At 41.2% G+C, this 23,232-nt stretch overlaps 1 protein-coding gene across 1 annotated transcript in view; it reads right to left on the reverse strand.

Moving 5' to 3' along the window:
• Positions 1-23,232, reverse strand: part of DGKI (diacylglycerol kinase iota) — a 504,567-nt gene that overhangs the window by 46,110 nt on the left and 435,225 nt on the right. Inside the window, exon 29 of the mRNA XM_052638497.1 lies at positions 20,175-20,200. Coding sequence (XP_052494457.1) covers positions 20,175-20,200 — 26 coding nt within the window. The remainder of the gene's footprint in view (positions 1-20,174; positions 20,201-23,232) is intronic.

Here is a 23,232-nt window from a genome sequence, read left to right on the forward strand (position 1 = left end):
AATCCCTGGGTTGGGAAGATCTCCCAGATTCCCTGGAAGTGGCAACTCACTCCAGTATTCTTGCCTGGAAAATCCCATGGACAGCAGGGACTGTGGCTACAGCTCATGGAGTCGTAAGAGTCAAACATGACTAAGCACACACACACACACACACACACACACACACACACACACACACACCTGTCATATGCTGATATGTGTACGTGGACAGCTGTGAATTGGAAGCATAGAAAAATCAAACATTTTATTTCAGAGGAATGAAAAATAAGCTTTATCTTTCACTTAAGTATTATGCTAAGTTGATGAAGCAAGATCACACCTTAGAGGCAAGAATGATAAAGTTCTTGGTTAGTTCTAATGCTTTCTCTACAGGTAAGATACAAAATAGAATAGGCTTTAGTGTATGAGTTGAACTTCAACGATCTTTATTAAACAGCAGATTTTACTGTTCAGCTTCTAAGAAAGGAAATGAAAATTAAACCCTCATCCTTCTTAGGGATTCATATATTATAAAGACAGAAAAAGCTCTGAGAGGAGCTACCCCACGTCCGAGGTTGGGGGTGATGGCCGGGGGCGGTGGCCAGGAGGAGCCACCCCACATCCGAGGCCAGGGGCAGTGCCCGAGGCCAAGGGCGGCAGCAGGAAGGAGCAACCCCATGCCCGAGGCCAGGGCGGTGACCGGGAGCAGGCAGCCGGGAGGGGCAACCCTACGTCCAAGGAGTGGGAGCGGTGGCTGTGCAGGAGCAGGAGGGCCTAGAGGAGCCATCCCACACTGAAGGTCAGGGAGGGCGGCAGCAGGAGACAGCCCTCGTCCAACGCAAGGAGCAGCGGCTGTGCTTTGCTGGAGCAGCTGTGAAGAGATGCCCCACGCCCAAGGTAAGACAAACCCAAGTAAGATGATAGATGTTGCAAGAGGGCATCAGAGGGCAGACACACTGAAAATGTACTCACAGAAATCTAGTTAATCTAATCACACTAGGACCACAGCCTTGTCTAATTCAATGAAACCAAGCCATGCCTGCGGGGCAACCCAAGACAGGTGGGTCACGGTGGAGAGGTCTGACAGATTGTGGTCCACTGGAGAAGGGAATGGCAAACCACTTCAGTATTTTTGCCTTGAGAATCCCATGAACAGTATGAAAAGGCAAAATGATAGGATACTGAAAGAGGAACTCCCCAGGTCAGTAGGTGCCCAATATGCTACTGGAGGTCAGTGGAGGAATAACTCCAGAAACAATGAAGGGTTGGAGTCAAAGCAAAAACAATACCCAGCTGTAGATGTGACTGGCGATAGAAGCAAGGTCTGATGCTGTAAAGAGCAATATTGCATAGGAACCTGGAATGTCAGGTCCATGGATCAAGGCAAATTGGAAGTGGTCAAACAAGAGATGGCAAGAATGAATGCCAACATTCTAGGAATCAGTGAACTAAAATGGACTGGAATGGGTGAATTTAACTCAGATGACCATTATATCTACTACTGCGGGCAGGAACCCCTCAGAAGAAATGGAGTAGCCATCATGGTCAACAAAAGAGTCTGAAATGCAGTACTTGGATGCAATCTCAAAAATGACAGAATGATCTCTGTTCGTTTCCAAGGCAAACCATTCAATATCACAGTAATCCAAGTCTATGTCCCAACCAGTAACGCTGAAGAAGCTGAAGTTGAACGGTTCTATGAAGACCTAAAAGATCTTTTATAACTAACACCCAAAAAAGATGTCCTTTTCATTATAGGGGACTGGAATGCAAAAGTAGGAAGTCAGGAAACACTGGAGTAACAGGCAAATTTGGCCTTGGAATACGGAATGAAGCAGGGCAAAGGCTAATAGAGTTTTGCCAAGAAAATGCACTGCTCATAGCAAACACACTCTTCCAACAACACAAGAGAAGACTTTATACATGGACATCACCAGATGGTCCACACTGAAATCAGATTGATTATATTCTTTGCAGCCAAAGATGGAGAAGCTCTATACAGGCAACAAAAACAAGACCAGGAGCTGACTGGCTCAGATCATGAACTCGTTATTACCAAATTCAGACTGAAATTGAAGAAAACAGGGAAGACTGCTAGACCATTCAGGTATGACCTCAATCAAATCCCTTATAATTATACAGTGGAAGTGAGAAATAGATTTAAGGGCTTAGATCTGATAGATAGAGTGCCTGATGAACTATGGAATGAGGTTCATGACATTGTACAGGAGACAGGGATCAAGACCATTCCCATGGAAAAGAAATGCAAAAAAGCAAAATGGCTGTCTGGGGAAGCCTTACAAATAGCTGTGAAAAGAAGAGAAGCGAAAAGCCAAGGAGAAAAGGAAAGATATAAGCGTCTGAATGCAGAGTACCAAAGAATAGCAAGAAGAGATAAGAGAGCCTTCTTCAGCGATCAGTGCAAAGAAATAGAGACAACAGAATGGGAAAGACTAGAGATCTCTTCAAGAAAATTAGAGATACCAAGGAACATTTCATGCAAAGAGGGGCTCGATAAAAGAAAGAAATGGTATGAACCTAACAGAAGCAGAAGATATTAAGAAGAGATGGCAAGACTACACAGAAGAACTGTACAAAACGGATCTTCACGACCCAGATAATCACGATGGTCTGATCACTCATCTAGAGCCAGACATCCTGGAATGTGAAGTCAAGTGGGCCTTAGAAAGCATCACTAGGAACAAAGCTAGTGGAGGTGATGGAATTCCAATAGAGCTATTTCAAATCCTGAAAGCTGATGCTGTGAAAGTGCTGCACTCAATATGCCAGCAAATTTGGAAAACTCAGCAGTGGCCACGGGACTGGAAAGGTCAGTGTTCATTCCAATCCCAAAGGAAGGCAATGCCAAGGAATGCTCAAATTACCACACAATTGCACTCATCTCACACGCTAGTAAAGTAATGCTCAAAATTCTCCAAGCCAGGCTTCAGCAATACGTGAACCGTGAACTTCCTGATGTTCAAGCTGGTTTTAGAAAAGGCAGAGGAACCAGAGATCAAATTGCCAACATTCGCTGGATCATGGAAAAAAGCAAGAGAGTTCCAGAAAAACATGTATTTCTGCTTTATTGACTATGCCAAAGCCTTTGACTGTGTGGATCACAATAAACTGTGGAAAATTCTGAAAGAGATGGGAATAACTGACCACCTAACCTGCCTCCTGAGAAATCTGTATGGAGGTCAGGAAGCAACAGTTAGAATTGGACATGGAACCACAGACTGGTTCCAAATAGGAAAAGGAGTACGTCAAGGCTGTATATTGTCACCCTGCTTATTTAACTTCTATGCAGAGTACATCATGAGAAACGCTGGGCTGGAAGAAGCACAAGTCGGAATCAAGATTGCTGGGAGAAATATCAATAACCTCAGATATGCAGATGACACCACCCTTAGGGCAGAAAGTGAAGAGGAATTCAAAAGCCTCTTGATGAAAGTAAAAGAGGGAGTGAAAAAGTTGGCTTAAAGCTCAACATTCAGAAAACTAAGATCATGGCATCCGGTCCCATCACTCCATGGGAAATAGATAAAGAAACAGTGGAAACAGTGTCAGACTTTATTTTTTGGGGCTGCAAAAGCACTGCAGATTGTGACTGCAGATTGTGACTGCAGCCATGAGATTAAAAGACGCTTACTCCTTGGAAGAAAAGTTATGACCAACCTAGATAGCATATTCAAAAGCAGAGACATTACTCTGCCGACTAAGGTCTGTCTAGTCAAGGCTATGGTTTTTCCAGTAGGCATGTATGGATGTGAGAGTTGGACTGTGAAGAAGGCTGAGCGCTGAAGAATTGATGCTTTTGAACTGTGGTGTTGGAGAAGACGCTGAAGAGTCCCTTGGACTGCAAGGAGATCCAACCAGTCCATTCTGAAGGAGATCAACCCTGGGATTTCTTTGGAAGGAATGATGCTAAAGCTGAAACTCCAGTACTTTGGCCACCTAATGCGAAGAGTTGACTCATTGGAGAAGACTTTGATGCTGGGAGCGATTGGGGGCAGGAGGAGAAGGGGACGACCTAGGATGAGATGGCTGGACGGCATCACTGACTCGATGGATGCGAGTCTGAGTGAACTCCGGGAGTTGGTGATGGACAGGGAGGCCTGGCGTGCTGCGATTCATGGGGTCGCAAAGAGTCAGACACGACTGAGCGACTGAACTGAAAGACAGAAAGGTAAGAGTAACTACAAAGTGACATGTACATTGACACAGACACAGGGAGCCCTGCTTGCTAAAGCAGCATGATGTATGGAACAATTTTGTAGGGAATTTGTTAGAAATTGTCTCAAAAGGGAAGATTTGCACTGGCAAAAAATGATGGGAGCAAAGTTTTATATAGAGAAGACACTCCGGCATAGAGGTGTGGAGGGCAAAGCAAAAAGCAGTTTCACTTGATAAAGAAGGAAAGCTGAGGGACCTCGCTGGTGGTCTAGTGGTTAAGATGCTGCACTTTCAGTGCAAGGGGCTCGGGTTCAATCCCTAGTTGGAACTAAGAACCCACATGGCCTGCAGCAAGGCCAAGAATAAAAAAGAGAGAGAGCTAAAATGGGGGCAGGGAGAAATGAGTCATAAATAGAGGGCACTTCCAATAAGCAGAGAGCAATGTGAGGTCAACGACTTTTTTTTAAAATGTCAATGAAAATCACTCAGCAATTCCATTTTCCAAATATAACCTTGGCCATGACCATCATTCTTTTCCTTGAAGATAAAAAGAGCTTAAATATAGACAAGAGGAAAAAAAGGAAAGGTCACTGGGAAATCAATACCAGAAGAAGAATGTCTGTGAATGGGTCATGTTTTCTGAGAACGAGAAGCCCTCAGGGTTAGTTGAGGAAGATTCAAGGACCAAAGAGACACCTGGTCAGACAAACAGAGCAAACTGCTGCTGACATAGTATGGCTGAAATGCCGTTTGTGTTACCTTATAAAACAGCACTCTGATTTTTCCGTGGCTGAAAAAAATGCCTTCACTTCCTGGAGTGGAGAGAGGGGATGGGAATGCCACCAGGCTAAGCACAACTGAGTGGATTCTGGCTGATTACAAGGCCCCTTTTCAATAAGCAATGAGGCTTTGCTTTGTCAGGAGAGAAGCTGGAAGCTGCATAATTAAATAGTAATGTATGTTGCTACCTTCATAAAAAAAAAAGCTACAATGTGAAAGCTGCCTGCAGCCTTTATGCCCTTTCAAAGTTCCTGTCTTTTTGGAAGATGGGTGCATGGTGAGGTATGGAAATAGCAGAGCTGTTTGTCGCCCAGACAGAAGAAACAGACTGGCACTCAGTTGCAGGAATCCACACGCTAACAGGGCATACGAGTCTCCAAAATACTTTTCCGAAATGGAAGATGACATTATTAGTTTTGCCTCATGTGCTTCATTGTCCAATATCCTTTGCTGGCTCCGAGGTCTGAATCTATAGAACAGAAGGGGTCTCCGGTGTCAGTGTCAGCCAGCTTGGCCAGCTCAATGAAGAGACCAAGGCGTGAAAGCATTGCTCTGCCCAGGGTACTCAACCTGTGAAGGGTGGTGCCTAGACCTTCTCACACTAAGACCAAGGCTCTTGGTCTTTGCCTGATACCACCATCCATGCTCGCCTGACCACTGCCCAGAAAGATAAAGTCTTTTTCTGTCTGTTGGGCTTCCTAAAGGAGTTGTTTAGTTCCAGTAAATTTATAAAACAGCCTTAAATAAAGTCATAAGCCCATGCTAATAGGATCCAGCAGGTTTACTCATTTTGGTTATTTGACATTGATAGTTTCTCTTGTTCTCTGCTGCATTTTTACTCTCTTGTTGTGTCTCTTTCTTTAGTTAATACTTGCAAGCACACTATGTACTAGGCATAGAGCTAAATGCTTTCCCTACATTATCTGATTTGATCCTCATGGGAAGTTGACAGTAATATGTAGTATTATGGCTATCAACATCATCTGAAGGATGAAGAAGGTGAGGCTGGCTGAGGCTGACATCTGCTCAAGGGCACACAGCTAGCGTGTAACAGAGCCAGGCTGACAAAGAAGCCTTTTCTCCCCCTTATTCGGCTGTACAGACTGTCAGATGGCACTATGGTGATGAAACCAGGTCCTCTCTTCCCACCATTCCCCTGGTCAGCCACGGGGGATGCAGGTTTTGTTGTCTCCATGCCCCATACTTTTCTGGCTCTGATGAGTGAAAGTGCAGAAAATAGAGCTGCAGAGCTGGTGAAAGGAAACGCAGAGGTGATTAACCTCTCACAGGTACTGTGTGGAGCTGTGATGACTGGAAGAAGGGATGATGCATGAAGCTAAGAAAGTCATCCCCTAAAATTCAGAGCATCCAAAATGGACCCAGAAAAAGAGGCTGATATAGAAGGCTGGCAAAGAGGAAGGAAGCATTCAGTTGACTTCATTATTTTGCTAAAGAAGAGCTGGACTGATGATGATTTTCCTAGCTCTGTGCAGGAGAACACCGGCCTAAGAAGCTATAATGGGCATTGTGGGCAGACAGAAATACACACTGGAAAATTGCTTCTAGATTCTGGAACATACAGGTTGAAGTAACACATCCAGAACTAACTTCCAGGAGCCAACTGAAAGAAAGGGCAATGCATTCTAATATTTTGCAGCTGGTACTTGTGATGAGAGGCTTAGTCTAAGATCATGATTTAAAGATACCAGTCACCAACAGCACTAACTCAATTCTTTGCAAGAAAAAGCCATCAAAATAGAAAATAAGTTTTAGCTAGAGTAAATTGGGGGCTCTCCAGTGGCTCAGCAGTAAAGAATCTGCCTGCAATGCAGGAGACCCAGGTTCAGTCACTGGGTCAGGAAGATCCCCTGAAGAAGTAAATGGCAACCCACTCCAGTGTTCTTGCCTGGAGAATCCCAAGGACAGAGGGGCCTTTCCGACTCCATGAGGTCAGAAAGAGGTGGACACGACCGAGCATGCAGACACACACAGAGCAGATGGTGAAAAGTTTTCACTGGCTTTTAGGGTTTCTAGTCAAGTAGAACACAGATAAATAGTGTGACATTAACCATGATCCTTATATAAAGACTCTACTATTATTAATACTATCATAGCTGCCAATGTACCTGCTACCCCCTCGGTTAAATAGGTACCACTATAAACCAGATAAAATCATTGTCTAGAGTAAAAAGCTTAAACAAACAGTTTGAACTTTAGTTCAAAAAGCAAGCACAATTCACTTCTTCATCTCTGCTCTCATATATGACTACATAGGGACCCAGCCAGGCATTTCTTACTTTCTTTTTAAACACTTACCTGTAGAACAGGGGATGTATCTGTAGGAATGAGACCTATGAAAGCTTCCCTCATTGCCGGAAGATCCATGACACAGCCGTGTTTGACCTCTTCCCACCCATCCACTTAAAAGCAAACCAGGAGGTTAGCCTTCCTCCCTTCCTAGCTCTCTGCTTTTTTTCTGTTGCTTTCTCATTTTGCAATGTTTTTAAATCCTTTAACTTAAATATTCTCTGAGGCCAAAGGCAATCTAAAGTGAAGTACATAACTCTTAGTAAAGAATGCTCCCCATTCAACACACACAGACATCTATAATTAGTCTTCAAGAGGTAATTAGATAATGATCACCAGCAAAGTCTTCCAAAGAATCCAGAAGGCTCAAAGGATTATAGAGTTACAGTCAATAGTCAGATTTAATAAGGGGGAATGAGAGAGAACAGTAGGGTCAGGGAAGAAGTAAAATAATATAACCTGATTTCAGAAAGCCCAGGGTAAGGGTTTGTTTTGTTTTGCTTGCTGGTTCTGTTTTGTTTTTGCTTTTAATCATCAGTGATTGTCTGTTTTCCTAAGAAATGTGAAAGAAGACAAGCCAAGGAAAAGCATGCTGCCATTTCTGATCCTTTTCTTTCTCAGAGCCTTTGGGGAGCACCCAGTGAGACCACCAGTAAAGGCCATCTTTTCAGCACAGTAGTAATGAATTTCTTTGGAAAAGGACCAGCACTAACCTATCTTCTATAAGAGGGAACAATGTTAATGAGGCTACAATAGAACTTAAAGATGTGTACTGAAGGGTCTGTTTGCCAACATCACATACTGCAGCAAATGTAACAGTGAGACTTGTACAGAGAGAATCAACTCTGTGCCAGGGCACAGCACAGAATGGGGCAACGTCTCTATTCATTGAGTGTAGAGTTAAATAGGAAGGGCAGCACTGCCTGTGGGGAGAAAAACTGGAATCCGCTCAAAAAAAAAAAAAAAAAAACCAAACAGTGAATAGGGAAGGAGAAATCATGGGCATTTGAGCTGTCAGAAAAATTCATCATTGTTTGTCCTTAGAATTGACGGAGGTGGTTCCCAAACACCGAATTAATAAGCACAGAGGAGGGGCTGGAATGAAGGACAAGGAAGGTGGTCTGCCAGAGAGATGGTAGGAGGGCATAGAAGCGGCACAGATGTGTGAGTACGAGGGAGATGGGATCTGGAGACGGGCCACAAGCAGGGAGTAGAAGTAATTCATCAAGGCAACAGAAGCAAAACCAGGATGAGGAAGAACCTCAACAGCAAGCGCTAAGAAGTTTGCATCTAAATAAAAAGCCAATAGAGGCTTCCATGTCACAAAGTGAACTGAGGCAAATACACACATACCCACACACACCCACACACACCCACACACCCACACATACCCACACACACACACACACATACACAGACCAAAAACAAAACACTCTAACCACTTTGTACTTGCTAGCCCAAGGTCACTGCAAAGTGGCATACTGCAATGGCGAATGATAAAAATTCTTCCCAGTAAGGCAGTTAAAGATCAGCAGATGTTTCCATCTGTATCATTGGCTACGTTTACTCATTACATTTTACTAATAAATAGCTTGTAGAATATAAAAGGGAAAAATATCTAACTTTCTTAATCCACTCTCTGTTCTGGTCATAAAATACTGGGTTGTTCAAAAAGTTTGTTCGGGTTTTTTGGTAAGATGTTATAAAAAAACTTGAATGAACTTTTTGGCCGACCCAGTAACTGTCTTTATATGTGATATTTCCTTAAGGAAATAGCTACTTTTCAAGAATTCTACCTCTTTAAAGAGTGAGTGCTACTGACAGGAAATTAGATACCTGTTTCTTCGATTGTGGAAGTGTGGAGGTGAAATAAGTGGACAAGAATATAGCTTTAAATTGTTCTTCTCTGTTAAGGGAACTGCTCACTGCTATGAGAAGAAAAAAATAAAACCTCTTTGTTAATGATCAGCTCCAACCCAATAATTTTGAGGTTTCTTTTCAGCCAAAAGAATCAAGATTTCCTATTATACTAGCTCAACACTTAGCCATGCTATTGAGAGATTGTATGGATGGGCTAAATGTGGGATCTGGATGTAGAGTATCTGAGTTCAAATCCTAGTTCTAAGCCTTACCACCGACACATGTGACCTTGGACAAGTCATCTAATAGGTTCATGCCTTACTTTCCTCATCAGTAAAATGGGAATAGTAGTAGTACTATGATTGTACTGAAAATGAAACATACAGAAAACATTTAGGGCAGTTTGTTCAGTATATAATAGTTTGGTGTGAGCTTTTAGTTATTTAATTCTCTAAACCTCAACAGAAAGTCTCTTAAGCCAGTGGTCCCCAACCAGTTTGGCACCAGAGACTGGTTTCAGAAGACAATTTCTCCATAGATGGGAAGGGGGTGGTTTGGGGATGATTCAAGTGCACTACATTTATTCTGTACTTTAATTCTATTATTACTACATGAGTTCCACCTCAGATCATCAGGCATTATACCCCAGAGGTTGGGGAGCCCTGCCATAAGCCACTGCCTAGAACTTACTAATTTTTAATAAGTACTAACCTTAATTTTCTAGCTTTAACCACACATATTATGCCAAATAATTTCAAAGAAGTAGTTGAAATTATTTCTGATAAAACATAAGGACCAAAACCATTAAACCCTCTAGTCTTAGTTTCTCAAAAATCAATTATTCTTTTTAATTTCAGAAGATAACAAATATTTTAAAATATAACTCTTAAGGCATGGAACTATTATTTGAATAAAAATGAATACAGGTTTCTCCTTCAGATAACAGGAGGAATGAGATACTTTCTTAACATTTTAAGCTAAAATGCTGGATTAAAAAAAAAATCAGGAAATGTGGAAAGATGCTTGTAATACTTGCAGCAGACTTTTTGAATATCCCCAAATCTCCACATATACCGAGACAGAGAAACTAGAAGAACCAAAAACACATGGTGAAATTTAAGACAAACTAGATATCCTTGCAAACCTCAAAATTATGAGTGGCTGGAGAGAAGACACTGACAAGTCAAGTGACCTGCATTCTATCAACATCTGTGCAGGAAAGGAATGGGGCATGGACCTGAAAGCAGGAAGCCTCACAACAGCCAAGTGTTCATGGAACAGTACAGTGGGCCAAGGTAAGCATAGCCGCAGAAACAGTCAGAAGCTTTTCCAACCTGGAACCTGCCCATGTAGACCCCCAAATAAAACTGTCCCCAAAGAAAAAAAGCTGTGCAAATGAATAAGAAATAAAGACTACAAAGGACTTAGCAAGAAACTTGGTATTGTATGGAACTAAACACTACAAACAAAGCTAGTGGAGGTGATGGAATTCCAGTTGGACTATTTCAAATCCTGAAAGATGATGCTGTGAAAGTGCTGCACTCAATATGCCAGCAAATTTGGAAAATTCAGCAGTGGCCACAGGACTGGAAAAGGTCAGTGTTCATTCCAATCCCAAAGAAAGGCAATGCCAAAAAATGCTCAAACTACCACACAATTGCACTCATCTCACACGCTAGTAAAGTAATGCTCAAAATTCTCCAAGCCAGGCTTCAGCAATACGTGAACCGTAAACTTCCAGAGGTTCAAGCTGGTTTTAGAAAAGGCAGAGGAACCAGAGATCAAATTGCCAACATCCGCTGGATCATTGAAAAAGCAAGAGGGTTCCAGAAAAACATGTATTTCTGCTTTATTGACTATGCTAAAACCTTTGACTGTGTGGATCACAATAAACTGTGGAAAATTCTGAGAGAGATGGGAATACAAAACCACCTGACCTGCCTCCTGAGAAACCTATATGCAGGTCAGGAAGCAACAGTTAGAACTGGACATGGAACAACAGACTGGTTCCAAATAGGAAAAGGAGTACATCAAGGCTGTATATTGTCACCCTGCTTATTTAACTTCTATACAGAGTACAACATGAGAAACGCTGGGTTGGAGGAAGCACAAGCTGGAATCAAGATTGTCAGGAGAAATACCAATAACCTCAGTTGTGCAGATGACACCACCTTTATGGCAGAAAGTGAAGAGGAACTAAAAAGCCTCTTGATGAAAGTGAAAGAGGAGAGTGAAAAAGTTGGCTTAAAGCTCCACATTCAGAAAACTAAGATCATGGCATCTGGTCCCATCACTTCATGGGAAATAGATGGAGAAACAGTGGAAACAGTGTCAGACTTCATTTTTCTGGGCTCCAAAATCACTGCAGATGGTGATTGCAGCCATGAAATTAAAAGACGCTAACTCCTTGGAAGAAAAGCTATGACCAACCTAGATAGCATATTCAAAAGCAGAGACATTACTTTGCCGACTAAGGTCCGTCTAGTCAAGGCTATGGTTTTTCCACTGATTATGTATGGATGTGAGAGTTGGACTGTGAAGAAAGCTGAGTGCTGAAGAATTGATGCTTTTGAACTGTGGTGTTGGAGAAGACTCTTGAGAGTCCCTTGGACTGCAAGGAGATCCAACTAGTCCATTCTAAAGGGATCAGTCCTGGGTGTTGTTTGGAAGGAATGATGCTAAAGCTGAAACTTCAGTACTTTAGCTACCTCATGTGAAGAGTTGACTCATTGGAAAAGACTCTGATGCTGGGAGGGATTGGGGGCAGGAGGAGAAGGGGACGACAGGGGATGAGATGGCTGGATGGCATCACCCACTCGATGGATGTGAGTTTGAGTGAACTCTGGGAGATGGTGATGGACAGGGAGGCCTGGCATGGTGCGATTCATGGGGTCGCAAAGAATCGGACACGACCGAGCAACTGAACTGAACTGAACTGAGACACAAAAACAAAGACCTTTATACGAATCTACTGACATCATCTGAATAAGACGCTCTTTGAATTAATATCTCTGTGTCTCCTATGCATTCTAAACAAGAACCAAACAAGCATCCGTACACACAAATGCAGGAATGGAGAATTTAATTTATATTAATCGAATCTGGTAGTTTTCTCTGGCAACTGGAAAAGCTCGCAGAAGGTGTTAAAGAACTCTTAGGCATAAAGGGCCAAGGAAATGAGCATCTCACCTAGAACAGTCTAAAGTGAACATGAATACAAATTAGTAAAAATGAACATGAAGATAACTCGTAAGAACTTATTTGGGATGCATTCCAGAGAAACAAAGAGATAACAAAACAGGGAAAGGAGGGTAAGGCACATATAGGATAGCATAAAAATGTCTAACATGCATCTAAATGGAATTCCAGAAGGAGCTACACAAGTAAGAGAAGGCATTCAGGTAATGTTTGTACTTAAATGTCTGTGTTAGGGGGTGAAAAAGTAGAAAAAGAATAAAAATAAGACGAATGATTAGAGGAGAGGAAGCTATAAACATAAGACACTAATGAAACAGAAGACAAATATATAATACAGAGGACCAATGAAGGTAAACACTAGTTTCTTAAAAAGCCAGTAACATAAATAGATCTAAGAGACAGAGGTGGGGGAGATACACACAAGAAGCAGGCCGAAACAATATTAAAAATGAAAAGGCAGCTGTAGCCTCAGATCTCATAGAAACGTCACAGGTAATAAGACAGTACTTAAAAATTTATGCCAAAATGAGAAATAACTTTAATAAAATGGATGAACCCCTTAAACATAGTTATCAATATTGATTTAATACGAAACAGAAAATCTATTTCTGTAAACATTAAAAAATAGAAATGTCATTGAAATTTATTCCCACAAAGGGAATGCCAGCCACAGACAATTTTGCTAAGAGGATGTTTCAAGATATAACAGAAATAGATGGCTCAAGTGTTGCACAAAGTCTTCCAGATATTAGGAAATGAGGGGACAGTTTCCAAATCATTTTATGCAGCTTGGAATACCATACAATAAAAAAGAAAAATCAAACACCAATCACACTGATGAACATGGATGTAAAAATTCTAAATAGAATATTAGTAAGCTGAACCCAGCAATATACAAAGGAGATATATGTAATAACCAATTCGAGTTCATCTCATGCACATAATAGGTTTTCTATTATAAAATCAATTGATGAAGTGTACCACAGTAAAACACTAAATGAGAAAAAGCACATTATCATCTCAAAAGATGAAAAAAATCAATAAAATTCAGTATTTGTTGAATTTAACAAATTTGAATGAAGGGTGAAATCCTTAAAAGTCTATCCACAAAGCAACCATACCGGCAGCACCACGACCCCCTCAGTGACCTTCACAAGCAGCGCTGACTTGTGGATGGCACTGACTTGTCAATCAGGAAAAGGCAATGATGCTGACCACCTCTACATCTACTCGATACTGTACCAAGGGTTCTAATCAACACAGCAGGAATGAGAAAAACACATACAGAGCATAATGGTTGGGAAGGATGAAACAAAATTCTTAGTACTTGTAGATACTATTGCCTATAGAAATTTTTCCTTACAAAAGTTCCCTGTGAGTATAAATATTAGCAGGAATCTTGAGTTGAGATTTTGAAACAAGATTCTAAGGCAATTGCCTTTTAGCATGCCAACAATAATCACTTGAAAATACAATTTTAAAAATATAAAATATCGCTAAAAATGTTAAGCACTTAGGAATATATGTAACAAAATATGGTCAAAACTTTCATGAAACAAATTATAAAACTCTGTTGACAGGCACTTTAAAAGGTTAATTAGTCTTAAAAAATTAAATGCAGAGATGGTTTGAGATGGAAAGACTCATTATCATAAAAATAACAATCGTCTTAATACAGATGTATAGATTCATGCCATTGCCATGAGAATTGCAACAAAAAACTTGGTAACTTGATTCTAAAATTTATATGAAGAAGCCAAAGTCCATGTGTATCAAGACACCCTGGATGAAGAACAAATTTAAGGTAACTCCTAGATAATCAAGATTTCCATCGAAGTTAGAACTCTAAAAACATATGAAAAAACTGGCTGGAAACTCAACATTCAAAAGACTAAGATCATGGCATCCAGTTTCATCACTTCATGGAAAACAGAAGGAGAAAAAGCAGAAGCAGTGACAGATTTTATTTTCTTAGGCTCCAAAATCACTGAGATGGTGACTGCAGCCATGAAATTACAAGATGCTTGTTCCTTGAAAGGAAAGTTATGACTAAACTAGACAGCATATTAGAAAGCTGAGACATCACTGTGCTGACAAAAGTCCATCTAGTCAAAGCTATGGTTTTTCCAGTAGTCATGTATGGATGTGAGAAATAAAGAAGGCTAAGCGTCGAAGGACTGATGCTTTTGAACTGTGGTGCTGGAGAAGACTCTTAAGAGTCCCTTGGATAGCAAGGCAATCAAACCAGTCAATCCGAAAGGAAATCAACCCTGAATGTTTATTGGAAGGACTGATGCTGAAGCTGAAGCTCCAACCCTTTGGCCACCTGATGTGAAGAGCTGACTTATTGGAAAAGACCCTGATGCTGGGAAAGACTGAAAGCAAAAGAAGAATGGGGGTTGCAGAGGATGAGATGGTTACATAGTATCACCAACTCAATGTGCATGAATTTTAATGAAATATGAGAAAGAACGGAGGACAGAGGAACCTAGTGTGCTGCAGTCCACGTGGTCACAAAGAGTCAGACATGACGTAGCAACTAAATAACAACAACCCTATGCCATCCCTGTGTTTAAACCACAGAACGTTCTTGCAAATGGACACCAGGAGGAGTTATAAAAAAGATGTCCATAACAATATTGTTTACAAAAAGAATGAAACCAAACAAAAGCACCCTAGAGTCCACCTAAACATTAATCAAAATTTGGACATGTAAACTGTTCTGTATTCATACAGTAGAGCTGTACATCAACATGATAGCTGCTCATCAACAGGATGAATCAGAGAAACACTATCGTGAAACAAAAGATACAAACCATAGAAGAGTTTGCAAAAGGACGCAACTTATAAAAGTTCAAAATAAGCAAAACTATATATATATATATACAAACATATATGTGGAATACATATACATATATATTCATATATAGAATATTCATATGTGGAATAAAATGATAGATAACAAGGAAGTTCTTAACAAAAAAGCAGAACAGTAGTTATCCCATAGGAGAGGGAAGATAATGTATAATAAAGGCAAACACAAAGCTTCCAGATTGCTACAAATATTTTACTGTTTAGGTTGGGGGCTGAGTACTTAGCCCCTTGGCTATAATTTAAACCAAGCCAATAAATTTTATATATTTTTATGAGTATTTCTATTTCAGCAAAATCTATGTACATGGATATATTTATACTAGAGAGGAAAAGGAAAATATGGTATTTGAGCCAGAGACAGCCCCTGATGTACTGAGCTCTGGGTCACTCTTCACTGTTTCCCTGCACGACCCACCACGACCCACTGCAAAGTAAAACTGCCTCACGCATGTCAGCGGCTCATCCTTGGGCACTTACACCAGTGACTGTGGATGTTACAATTTTTATTTCCGGATAACCCCTCCTCCCATTCTGTTCACTGTGTTACTGTTGCAACAGCAGAAGTACCATGTAGTGTGAGGACCATTTTTTACCAACAACAGGTCTAGTGGGAAGGACAGGAGAGGGACACGTGCTTCAGACATGCCAGGGGAATCAAGATTGCTTGGCACTGCTGCTCAGGAGAGTCCATGGATGTCCTTAACTTTGTAAGTGAACAGACACTGGTTGAAGCTGACCCTCGGTTGCTGCCTGGGTGTAGATAGCAGCAGCACAGAGGCGATCTGAGTAGCCTGAAAGGCAAGAGGTTAAGACGACAGGGCAAAATCTGAGAGTTCAGAGCAGCAGAGGCAGCCTGGGCACTGGAGGTGGCTCCAGGGGCAATTTAAATGATGAAGTGATAGGCATTCAAGGCAGTGGAAACTTGGAGGACAGGGCAATCCATCATCGCCAAGCTTATCTTCTGACAAAGAGTAGGACTCGGCTTCCAGCTGTAACATTCAAATGTAATGTTCCCCCTGGGACTCAGCATGGCAGGCTTCCCTGAAGCTTCAGTTTCACTCAGTTAACTAATTATGAGAGAATGTGACATTGGTATTTACTTTTTCTACAGGGACAAATCATTCCCAGCAGGAGGGAGAAAGTTGTTATTTTTGGTCTGTTTTGGTTTGTCATTAAAAAGAAATTACTCACACAGTAGTAAATAAACTCTTGTTAGAGGGAAATGTTTTTCTTTCGACAATTCTATCAATTCACCTGAATGGTGACACTCATTTCTTTTGTTCTCTGGGGACATGGTGAGCAAATGAACAAGAGCTGAGTGTTTAGACTAGGTGTGAAAATTAACACCACCACTAACTAGCTGTGTGATCATCAGCAAATTATATAAGTGCGCTTGAGTTTCCTCCCCTAAAAACTGAGAACACACTTTACTGTGTCCTGTGATTTGTTACAGACGAAATGAAGTGACGTGGCTGAAACACTTTAGCAGAGTGTTTCTGCCTAAGAAGCACTCAATAGATTTCAGCCTTTATTCTTAACAACTCTGATATTCTGGTGCAATTAGAAATGTTCTACACTTCATTTATGCCTTAAATCATCAATTCCTCATATCTACTGACCTCGCATCTAATCAGACACTGTCCCTTTACTTTATCACTGCAAGCTAAATTGTGGTTTTTTTTTTTTACTCCTCCTCACTTAGACATAAAAACTTTCCAGTGAAATTTAATATTTAATGATAATGTTGAAAGAAACATTTCTCACACACCCTCTCATTCCCACCACATCTTTTAACTTGTCAAAGGCAGGGCATAACGCTGAGCAAACATCATAGTAAACACATATTTCCCCATCGACTGTGGATAGCAACAGCATTATGTTAGGGCTGCTTTTCGCAAATGGGAAAGTGATTTCACAGACAATTTCACGACTGAACTCATAACAGTCCCATGAGGAAGGCAGGCAAGGTAGATACGAACAGCCTCGCTTTACGGCCGAGGGAACGGAAACTTGGAAGGAAAATGACAAAGCCACGCTAACCAAGCACATTTTCTGTAAAAGGGCGATAATCTGAGGGGATTGAGAAGGTCAGGGCTATTGGACTCTGGAAAATGAGATTTTCTCAAGAACAAAGTCTGTTTTGGCGATGCCCAAAGGGACCAGTCAGAGTGAGGGACCAGCCCACTGGCAGAAAGCAAACAAAACAGAAAAGCAAGAGGCACTGAGCTTTCTGATTTCATGATCTGATTGTCGATGTGCCTTGATTTTTCTACCCATAACTTTGAGAAAGCAAAATTACTAGTTCTTACTTCTCTTCCAAGTATATTGCAGTGTTATTATTATATCCAAACACAGCTTGATGACATGATACTTAAGGTTTTATGCAAACCACAGCAAACATGAACATGTAAAAATGTATAAACATAAGAAAACACATTTTAAGTACTAGTAGAAAATCTTGGTGATAAAGGAAAAGAATATTTTTCCATGGATACATGGGCCAGAAAATGAAAATCAGATGAGATTAGTTACATCATCATTGTAAGTTTATGCTACATATTTGAATCACTTTTGGAAGTTGCAGAATCAAATTAAGAGGCATGACATGTAATAAATGTTTTGAAGCCATGAGGATGGAAAAACCCCAAGTTTGGATAATGTGTCTTTAACTGATCACAGACACCCATTTTCAAAATAATTGATTCTGAAGTGCTGTTAATACTGATCAAGACTTTCTGGTAGTCATCACCTTTCAGGACTCCTCAGGATATGGGCAGTGCTCACTGATAGCTCATAGTCCAGTGGACTATGGACTATAGACATGGAGTTCTAAAGTCTCACTCCCTTTTATTCTGGAATAGGGAATAAGTTCTTATACAGAGAAGAAGGCAAATGCAAACAAAGTTCATTACAGTACACCCTAGTCAAAATAAATACCGAACATAAATTTCTGGTTTATCTTATGAACTTGAAGTCCAAGGACTCCTAAATATGCAATTTAAAAAACCCAGTCAACCAACACTGATGGACAAAATAGCATACAACGGTAGGTCATCATTAGATGGTCGATACTTGACTTGATAGGCCTGAACATAACTGCTCTATGATTTTTCATAAAACACAACACAACTTTATTCCAATACAGGGAAAGACGTTATGATATGGCAACAGAACAGGTCTGCTTAAAAACTCCCCGCTCTCTTGTCAGTATAGTCAATTAATAAACATCTTTTGAATGTTTGCTATTTGTTGAGATCTTCATCAAAGAACTCACAATCTAGCAGGGAAGACAGGTAAATCAAGCATCAAATTTTTAAGTCAAATTCTAGAATGAAGAAAAATGTGCATTGCAATTTTAAGCAGGGCAGAAAGCTCTCTTGGAGGATGGATGATTGACAAGTATAAACTGACAGAAAGGAGGAGGGACTTAGGTCAGAACAGTCTGGATAAAAGTGGGAAACATGATAAATACGGTGAGTTTCAGAAACTATACATAGTACCTCATGGCTAGAGCACAGAGAGAAGGGAAAAGATGCCCAAAGAAACAATGAGCAGGAGAGGAAGACAGATTTCCATCTTTCAGGACTTTCTAGTTCAGGTTTAAGTTCAGTATTGAAAGAAGAATACAACTATTGGTCTATTGAAAAGATTTCATCCCACAGGCAATGTGAGTAGATTTTTGCCATAATCAGTTTTGGTGATAGGCAGTTATAAAGTGAAACAAAAGAAGGAATTCTAGAGGAATGGCTATCAGTTAGAAGACAATGTCAAAGGTCCAAGTAAGACATAGAGAGGCCCTAAACAAAAGGAATGGGAATGAAAAAGAAAACAGAGAAAAAAGTAGTATAAAAAATAGGGTTGGCAGAATTTAGTGACCAGGTAGGAAATAGACGGTGAAGAGGAAAACTTAAAACATGTCTTTTATTTTTTTACTTGATTGCCTAAATAAATAATGGTGCCTCAGCTGAATTAGGAAGAGCATGAAGTAGAACATCCATGGTACTGTTACAGTCCTGGTTTATCCCTCTTTTATAAGATGAATTGCATTTTGTTTTGTATAGCAGTAGGTATGTGGCATTCCACCAACTCCATCCCCCAAAGAAATCCTTGAGGGAGAAAGCTGTGTGTCACGCATCATCTTGTCCCCGCATATAGCCCCATACAGCATATCTGTATAACATGATCATATAACTGACCCACTGTAAACACTTAGTAAACATTTTTGACTGACTGATTGAAAACACACACAACTCCAAAGCTAGCTGAGACAAAACTATACATATTCTCCTTTGAGTAAGACAGTTGTCTCTTAAAATGTAAATAACTCATCTTAACTGTGTAACAACTCAGACAACTACCACTCAGCCTCATATCAGACTTATAACATCCTCCACACATCTCAGTGTCCCATCTGGAAGGGACTTTAGGAAATATATACTACCACTCCCATTTTAAAGGTGAAATCTGTGACTCAGAGAAGCCACACAACTAGCCCAAAGTCACAAAGTACAGTTGACCCTTGAACAACGTGAGTGTGACCTGCCCAGGTCCACTTGTGTGAGGAATTATTTTCAACAGTAAAAACTACAGCACTACAGGAATCACAGCTGGTTGAATTCAAGAAAATGGAGAGATCACAGATACGAAGGGTCAACTCTAAGTCACACACAAATTTCCGACTGTGTGGAGGATTGGTGCTCCTAATCCCCACATGGTTCAAGGGTCAACGGTATCCAGAGATGGGACAGAAATCAGAATACATTAAACTTTGCAATATTTGTCAAAAAAAAAGAGTTGTAACAGATCTGAAGATAGTACAAGATACCAAATTTAGCTGGGGTGAATTCAGCTTTTAAAAGCACTTCATAATTGGCACTTAAAAAAAAACACATGACAAACATCTTAAAGACATTTTCTTAAATGATTCTGCTGACAATGAAATGCAAGGCCCACAGCTCAACTTTCACCTTTGAATTAGTATAAGTAAGACAGGTTCTTACCGTGATCTTCTGAAGAGACTGGTGACCTAAAATGAGACAATAAGCATGATAAATCTTTTGCAAGTGATACTGATAATTCTAAGTACAATGATCAAGAATAGTCTTGTCGAAATTCAGTTAAACAGAAATTCAACACAGTAGATGGTATAATTAATGTGTTGGTTGTATGGTATGTTCCAGCGAGTAACTCCCAAAGCTTACCTGGATTAGTTAAGCGGTAGATGTTACTAAGAGTCTATTAGTGGGACGTCCCTGGTGGATTCGTGGTTAAGAATCCACCTGGTAATGCAGTAGGCATGAGCTTGATTCCTGATCTGGGGAGATCCCACATACCGCAGAGCAACTGAGCCTGCACACCGCAGCTACTGAAGCCTGCGTGCCTAAAGCCTGCGTTCTGGAACAAAGGAAGCCACCACGGCCAGAAGCCCATGAACTGCCACTAGAGACAGACCTCGCGCACCAGGGAAGACCCAGAGCAGCCACACATATACAAATAAATAAGATTTAAAAAACAGTCTGTCAGCACGGTGATGTAAGACTGAAACAAACTTAATTAAACTGCCTGGGTTTATCACACACACAAAAAGAACTCATAGAAATGTGACGATGGACAAAATCCCTGTGATGCCACTAGTGCCCAAGGCCAGCTCTCCAGAGAAAATGCTGGGGATGTAAATAAGCCCTAGATTAAGTGTCTGTCGGTAACAAGAAATCTACTTGGACAATAAAAAATGAAACCAAAGTAAAAAGCCATGATGTTCCCTAAGCATTATTGGGTTTTGCTTCCACTGTTCATGGAATTTAATGTTTGAGTGATATGACATAGACACTTTATATGTTGGCTTTGTGTTTCTAAACCTATCAGAACCAGGATTAGACAAGAGGGCAACCACTGGGGTCCCACATAATTTTCACAAATCGGTGAATTTTACCTATCATTTGAGGCTCAGGTTTAATTACGACATTAAAATAGCAATGGATGGGACTTCCCTGGTGATCCAGTGATTAAGACTCCTTGATTCCAATGCAGGGGGTGTGGGTACCAACTCTGGTCAGGGAAGTAAGACCCCACAGGCCACAGGGCATGGCCAAAAAACAAAAATAAAGTAACATTAACGAGAATAAAGATGCCAAAAGATCCCAGTGGATAATGCATCAATCCCTTTCACAATAAAAACCTTCTTTTCTTTCTCAGCTAACTACTAATTAAGTTACTTGGGGGCAATACAGACACAACCTTGCGGATGAATTCCCCCCAAGCTTGAAAGATACTGTCTTGATTACCAACTCATGCTTTACTTGGGAGAAAGAGATGTATAATACTGTCTTCAGAGGTGTTGGAAGTTTGAAGCGAGAGGCGAGAAACCAGGAGGGAGGGGTCCTCTCTAAATGATGGGCCTGATGGAGCCCATAGCAGGGAGATGACCAAAGGCTAATGCATGAGTTTGGTAATAAAGCTACCAAACTTAAATAACTAATATTATATGCAGTCACAATACAACTAAACCTAGGAGCATATTAAAAAGCAGAAACATCACTTTGCCAACAGAGGTCTATACAGTCAAAGCTATGGTTTTTCCAGTAGTCATGTACAGATGTGAGAGCTGGACCATAAAGAAGATTGAGCATTGAAGAACTGTGGTGTTTTTGAATCGTGGTGCCGGAAAAGACTCTGGAGAGTCCTTTGGACAGCAAGGAGATCAAACCAGTCAATAATAAAGAAAATCAACCCTAAATATTCATTGCAAGGTTGATGAGAAAGCTCCAATACTTTGGCCACCTGATGCGAAGAGCCAGCTCATTGGAAAAGACTCTGATGCTGATAAAGATTGAGGGCAAGAGGAGAAAGGGGTGACAGAGGATGAGATGGTTGGATGGCATCACTAACTCAGTGGACATGAGTTTGAGCAAACTCTGGGAGATAGTGAAAGACAGGGAAGCCTGGCATGCTGCAGTCCATGGAGCTGCAAAGCCTCAGACATGACTTAGCAACTGAACAACAACAATATAATGTTTATGAGACAGGATGCAAACACTGAGGCAAGAATGATTCAATTGGGACACAGTGGTTGAAGGACAATTTTAGCTACTTTGGGATGCCCAATACCATTTTACTTTATCTACTGATCAGAAATACTTTTGTCCATTATGTGAACAAACAGTACAATAATACAGACATAGGAGTAATGGTGAGACAGCCTTAACTTTCACTGGGTGGCGAAGCGTGAAATTATTTCAACCTCAGTGGTTTCTTCAAGTAAACATCTGCATGTGAAGACTACAGAGGGTTCCAAGATCTGGTGGACAGAAAGTTGGCATCTGGGAAGCAGACACAGGGAGGGACCCTGCTGCTGCTGCTAAGTCACTTCAGTCGTGTCTGACTCTGTGTGACCCCAGAGACGGCAACCCACCAGGCTCCGCCATCCCTGGGATTCTTCAGGCAAGAACACTGGAGTGGGCTGCCATTTCCATCTCCAATGCGTGCAAGTGAAAAGTGAAAGTGAAGTCGCTTAGTCGTGTTCGACTAGTAGTGACCCCATGGACTGCAGCCCATCAGGCTCCTCTGTCCATGAGATTTTCTAGGCAACAGTACTGGAGTGGGGTGCCTTCTCCAGGGAGGGACCCTGACACCACCCTAAATCAGCTCTGAGGCATCTGCCTGAGAAATGCCGCTGGGCCTCCCCAGGTGGAGCTGACCTGTCCTCTCCCTAAGTGCCCCTGTTTCATACTTTCACACACCAGCCTTCTCACTAGGCTGTGGCAGCGGCGGGGGTTTAGTTGCTAAGTCGTGTCCAGCTCTTTGCAACCCCAATGACTGCAGCCCACCAGGCTCCTCTGTCCATGAGATTTCCCAGGCAAGAATACTGGAATGGGGTGCAATTTCCTTTCCCAGGAAGGAGATCCTTTCTTCCCGACCCAGGGATCGAATCTGCATCTCCTGCTTGGCAGGCAGATTCTTTACCACTGAGCCACCAGGGAAGCCCCACTAGGCTGTGAGCTCCTTGGACACTAGGACCATGTCTTATTTAGAACAAAGAGGACCCCTGATTAAAATGTA

Source organism: Budorcas taxicolor, chromosome 4, assembly GCF_023091745.1.
Source record: "Budorcas taxicolor isolate Tak-1 chromosome 4, Takin1.1, whole genome shotgun sequence".
Classification (NCBI taxonomy): domain Eukaryota; kingdom Metazoa; phylum Chordata; class Mammalia; order Artiodactyla; family Bovidae; genus Budorcas; species Budorcas taxicolor.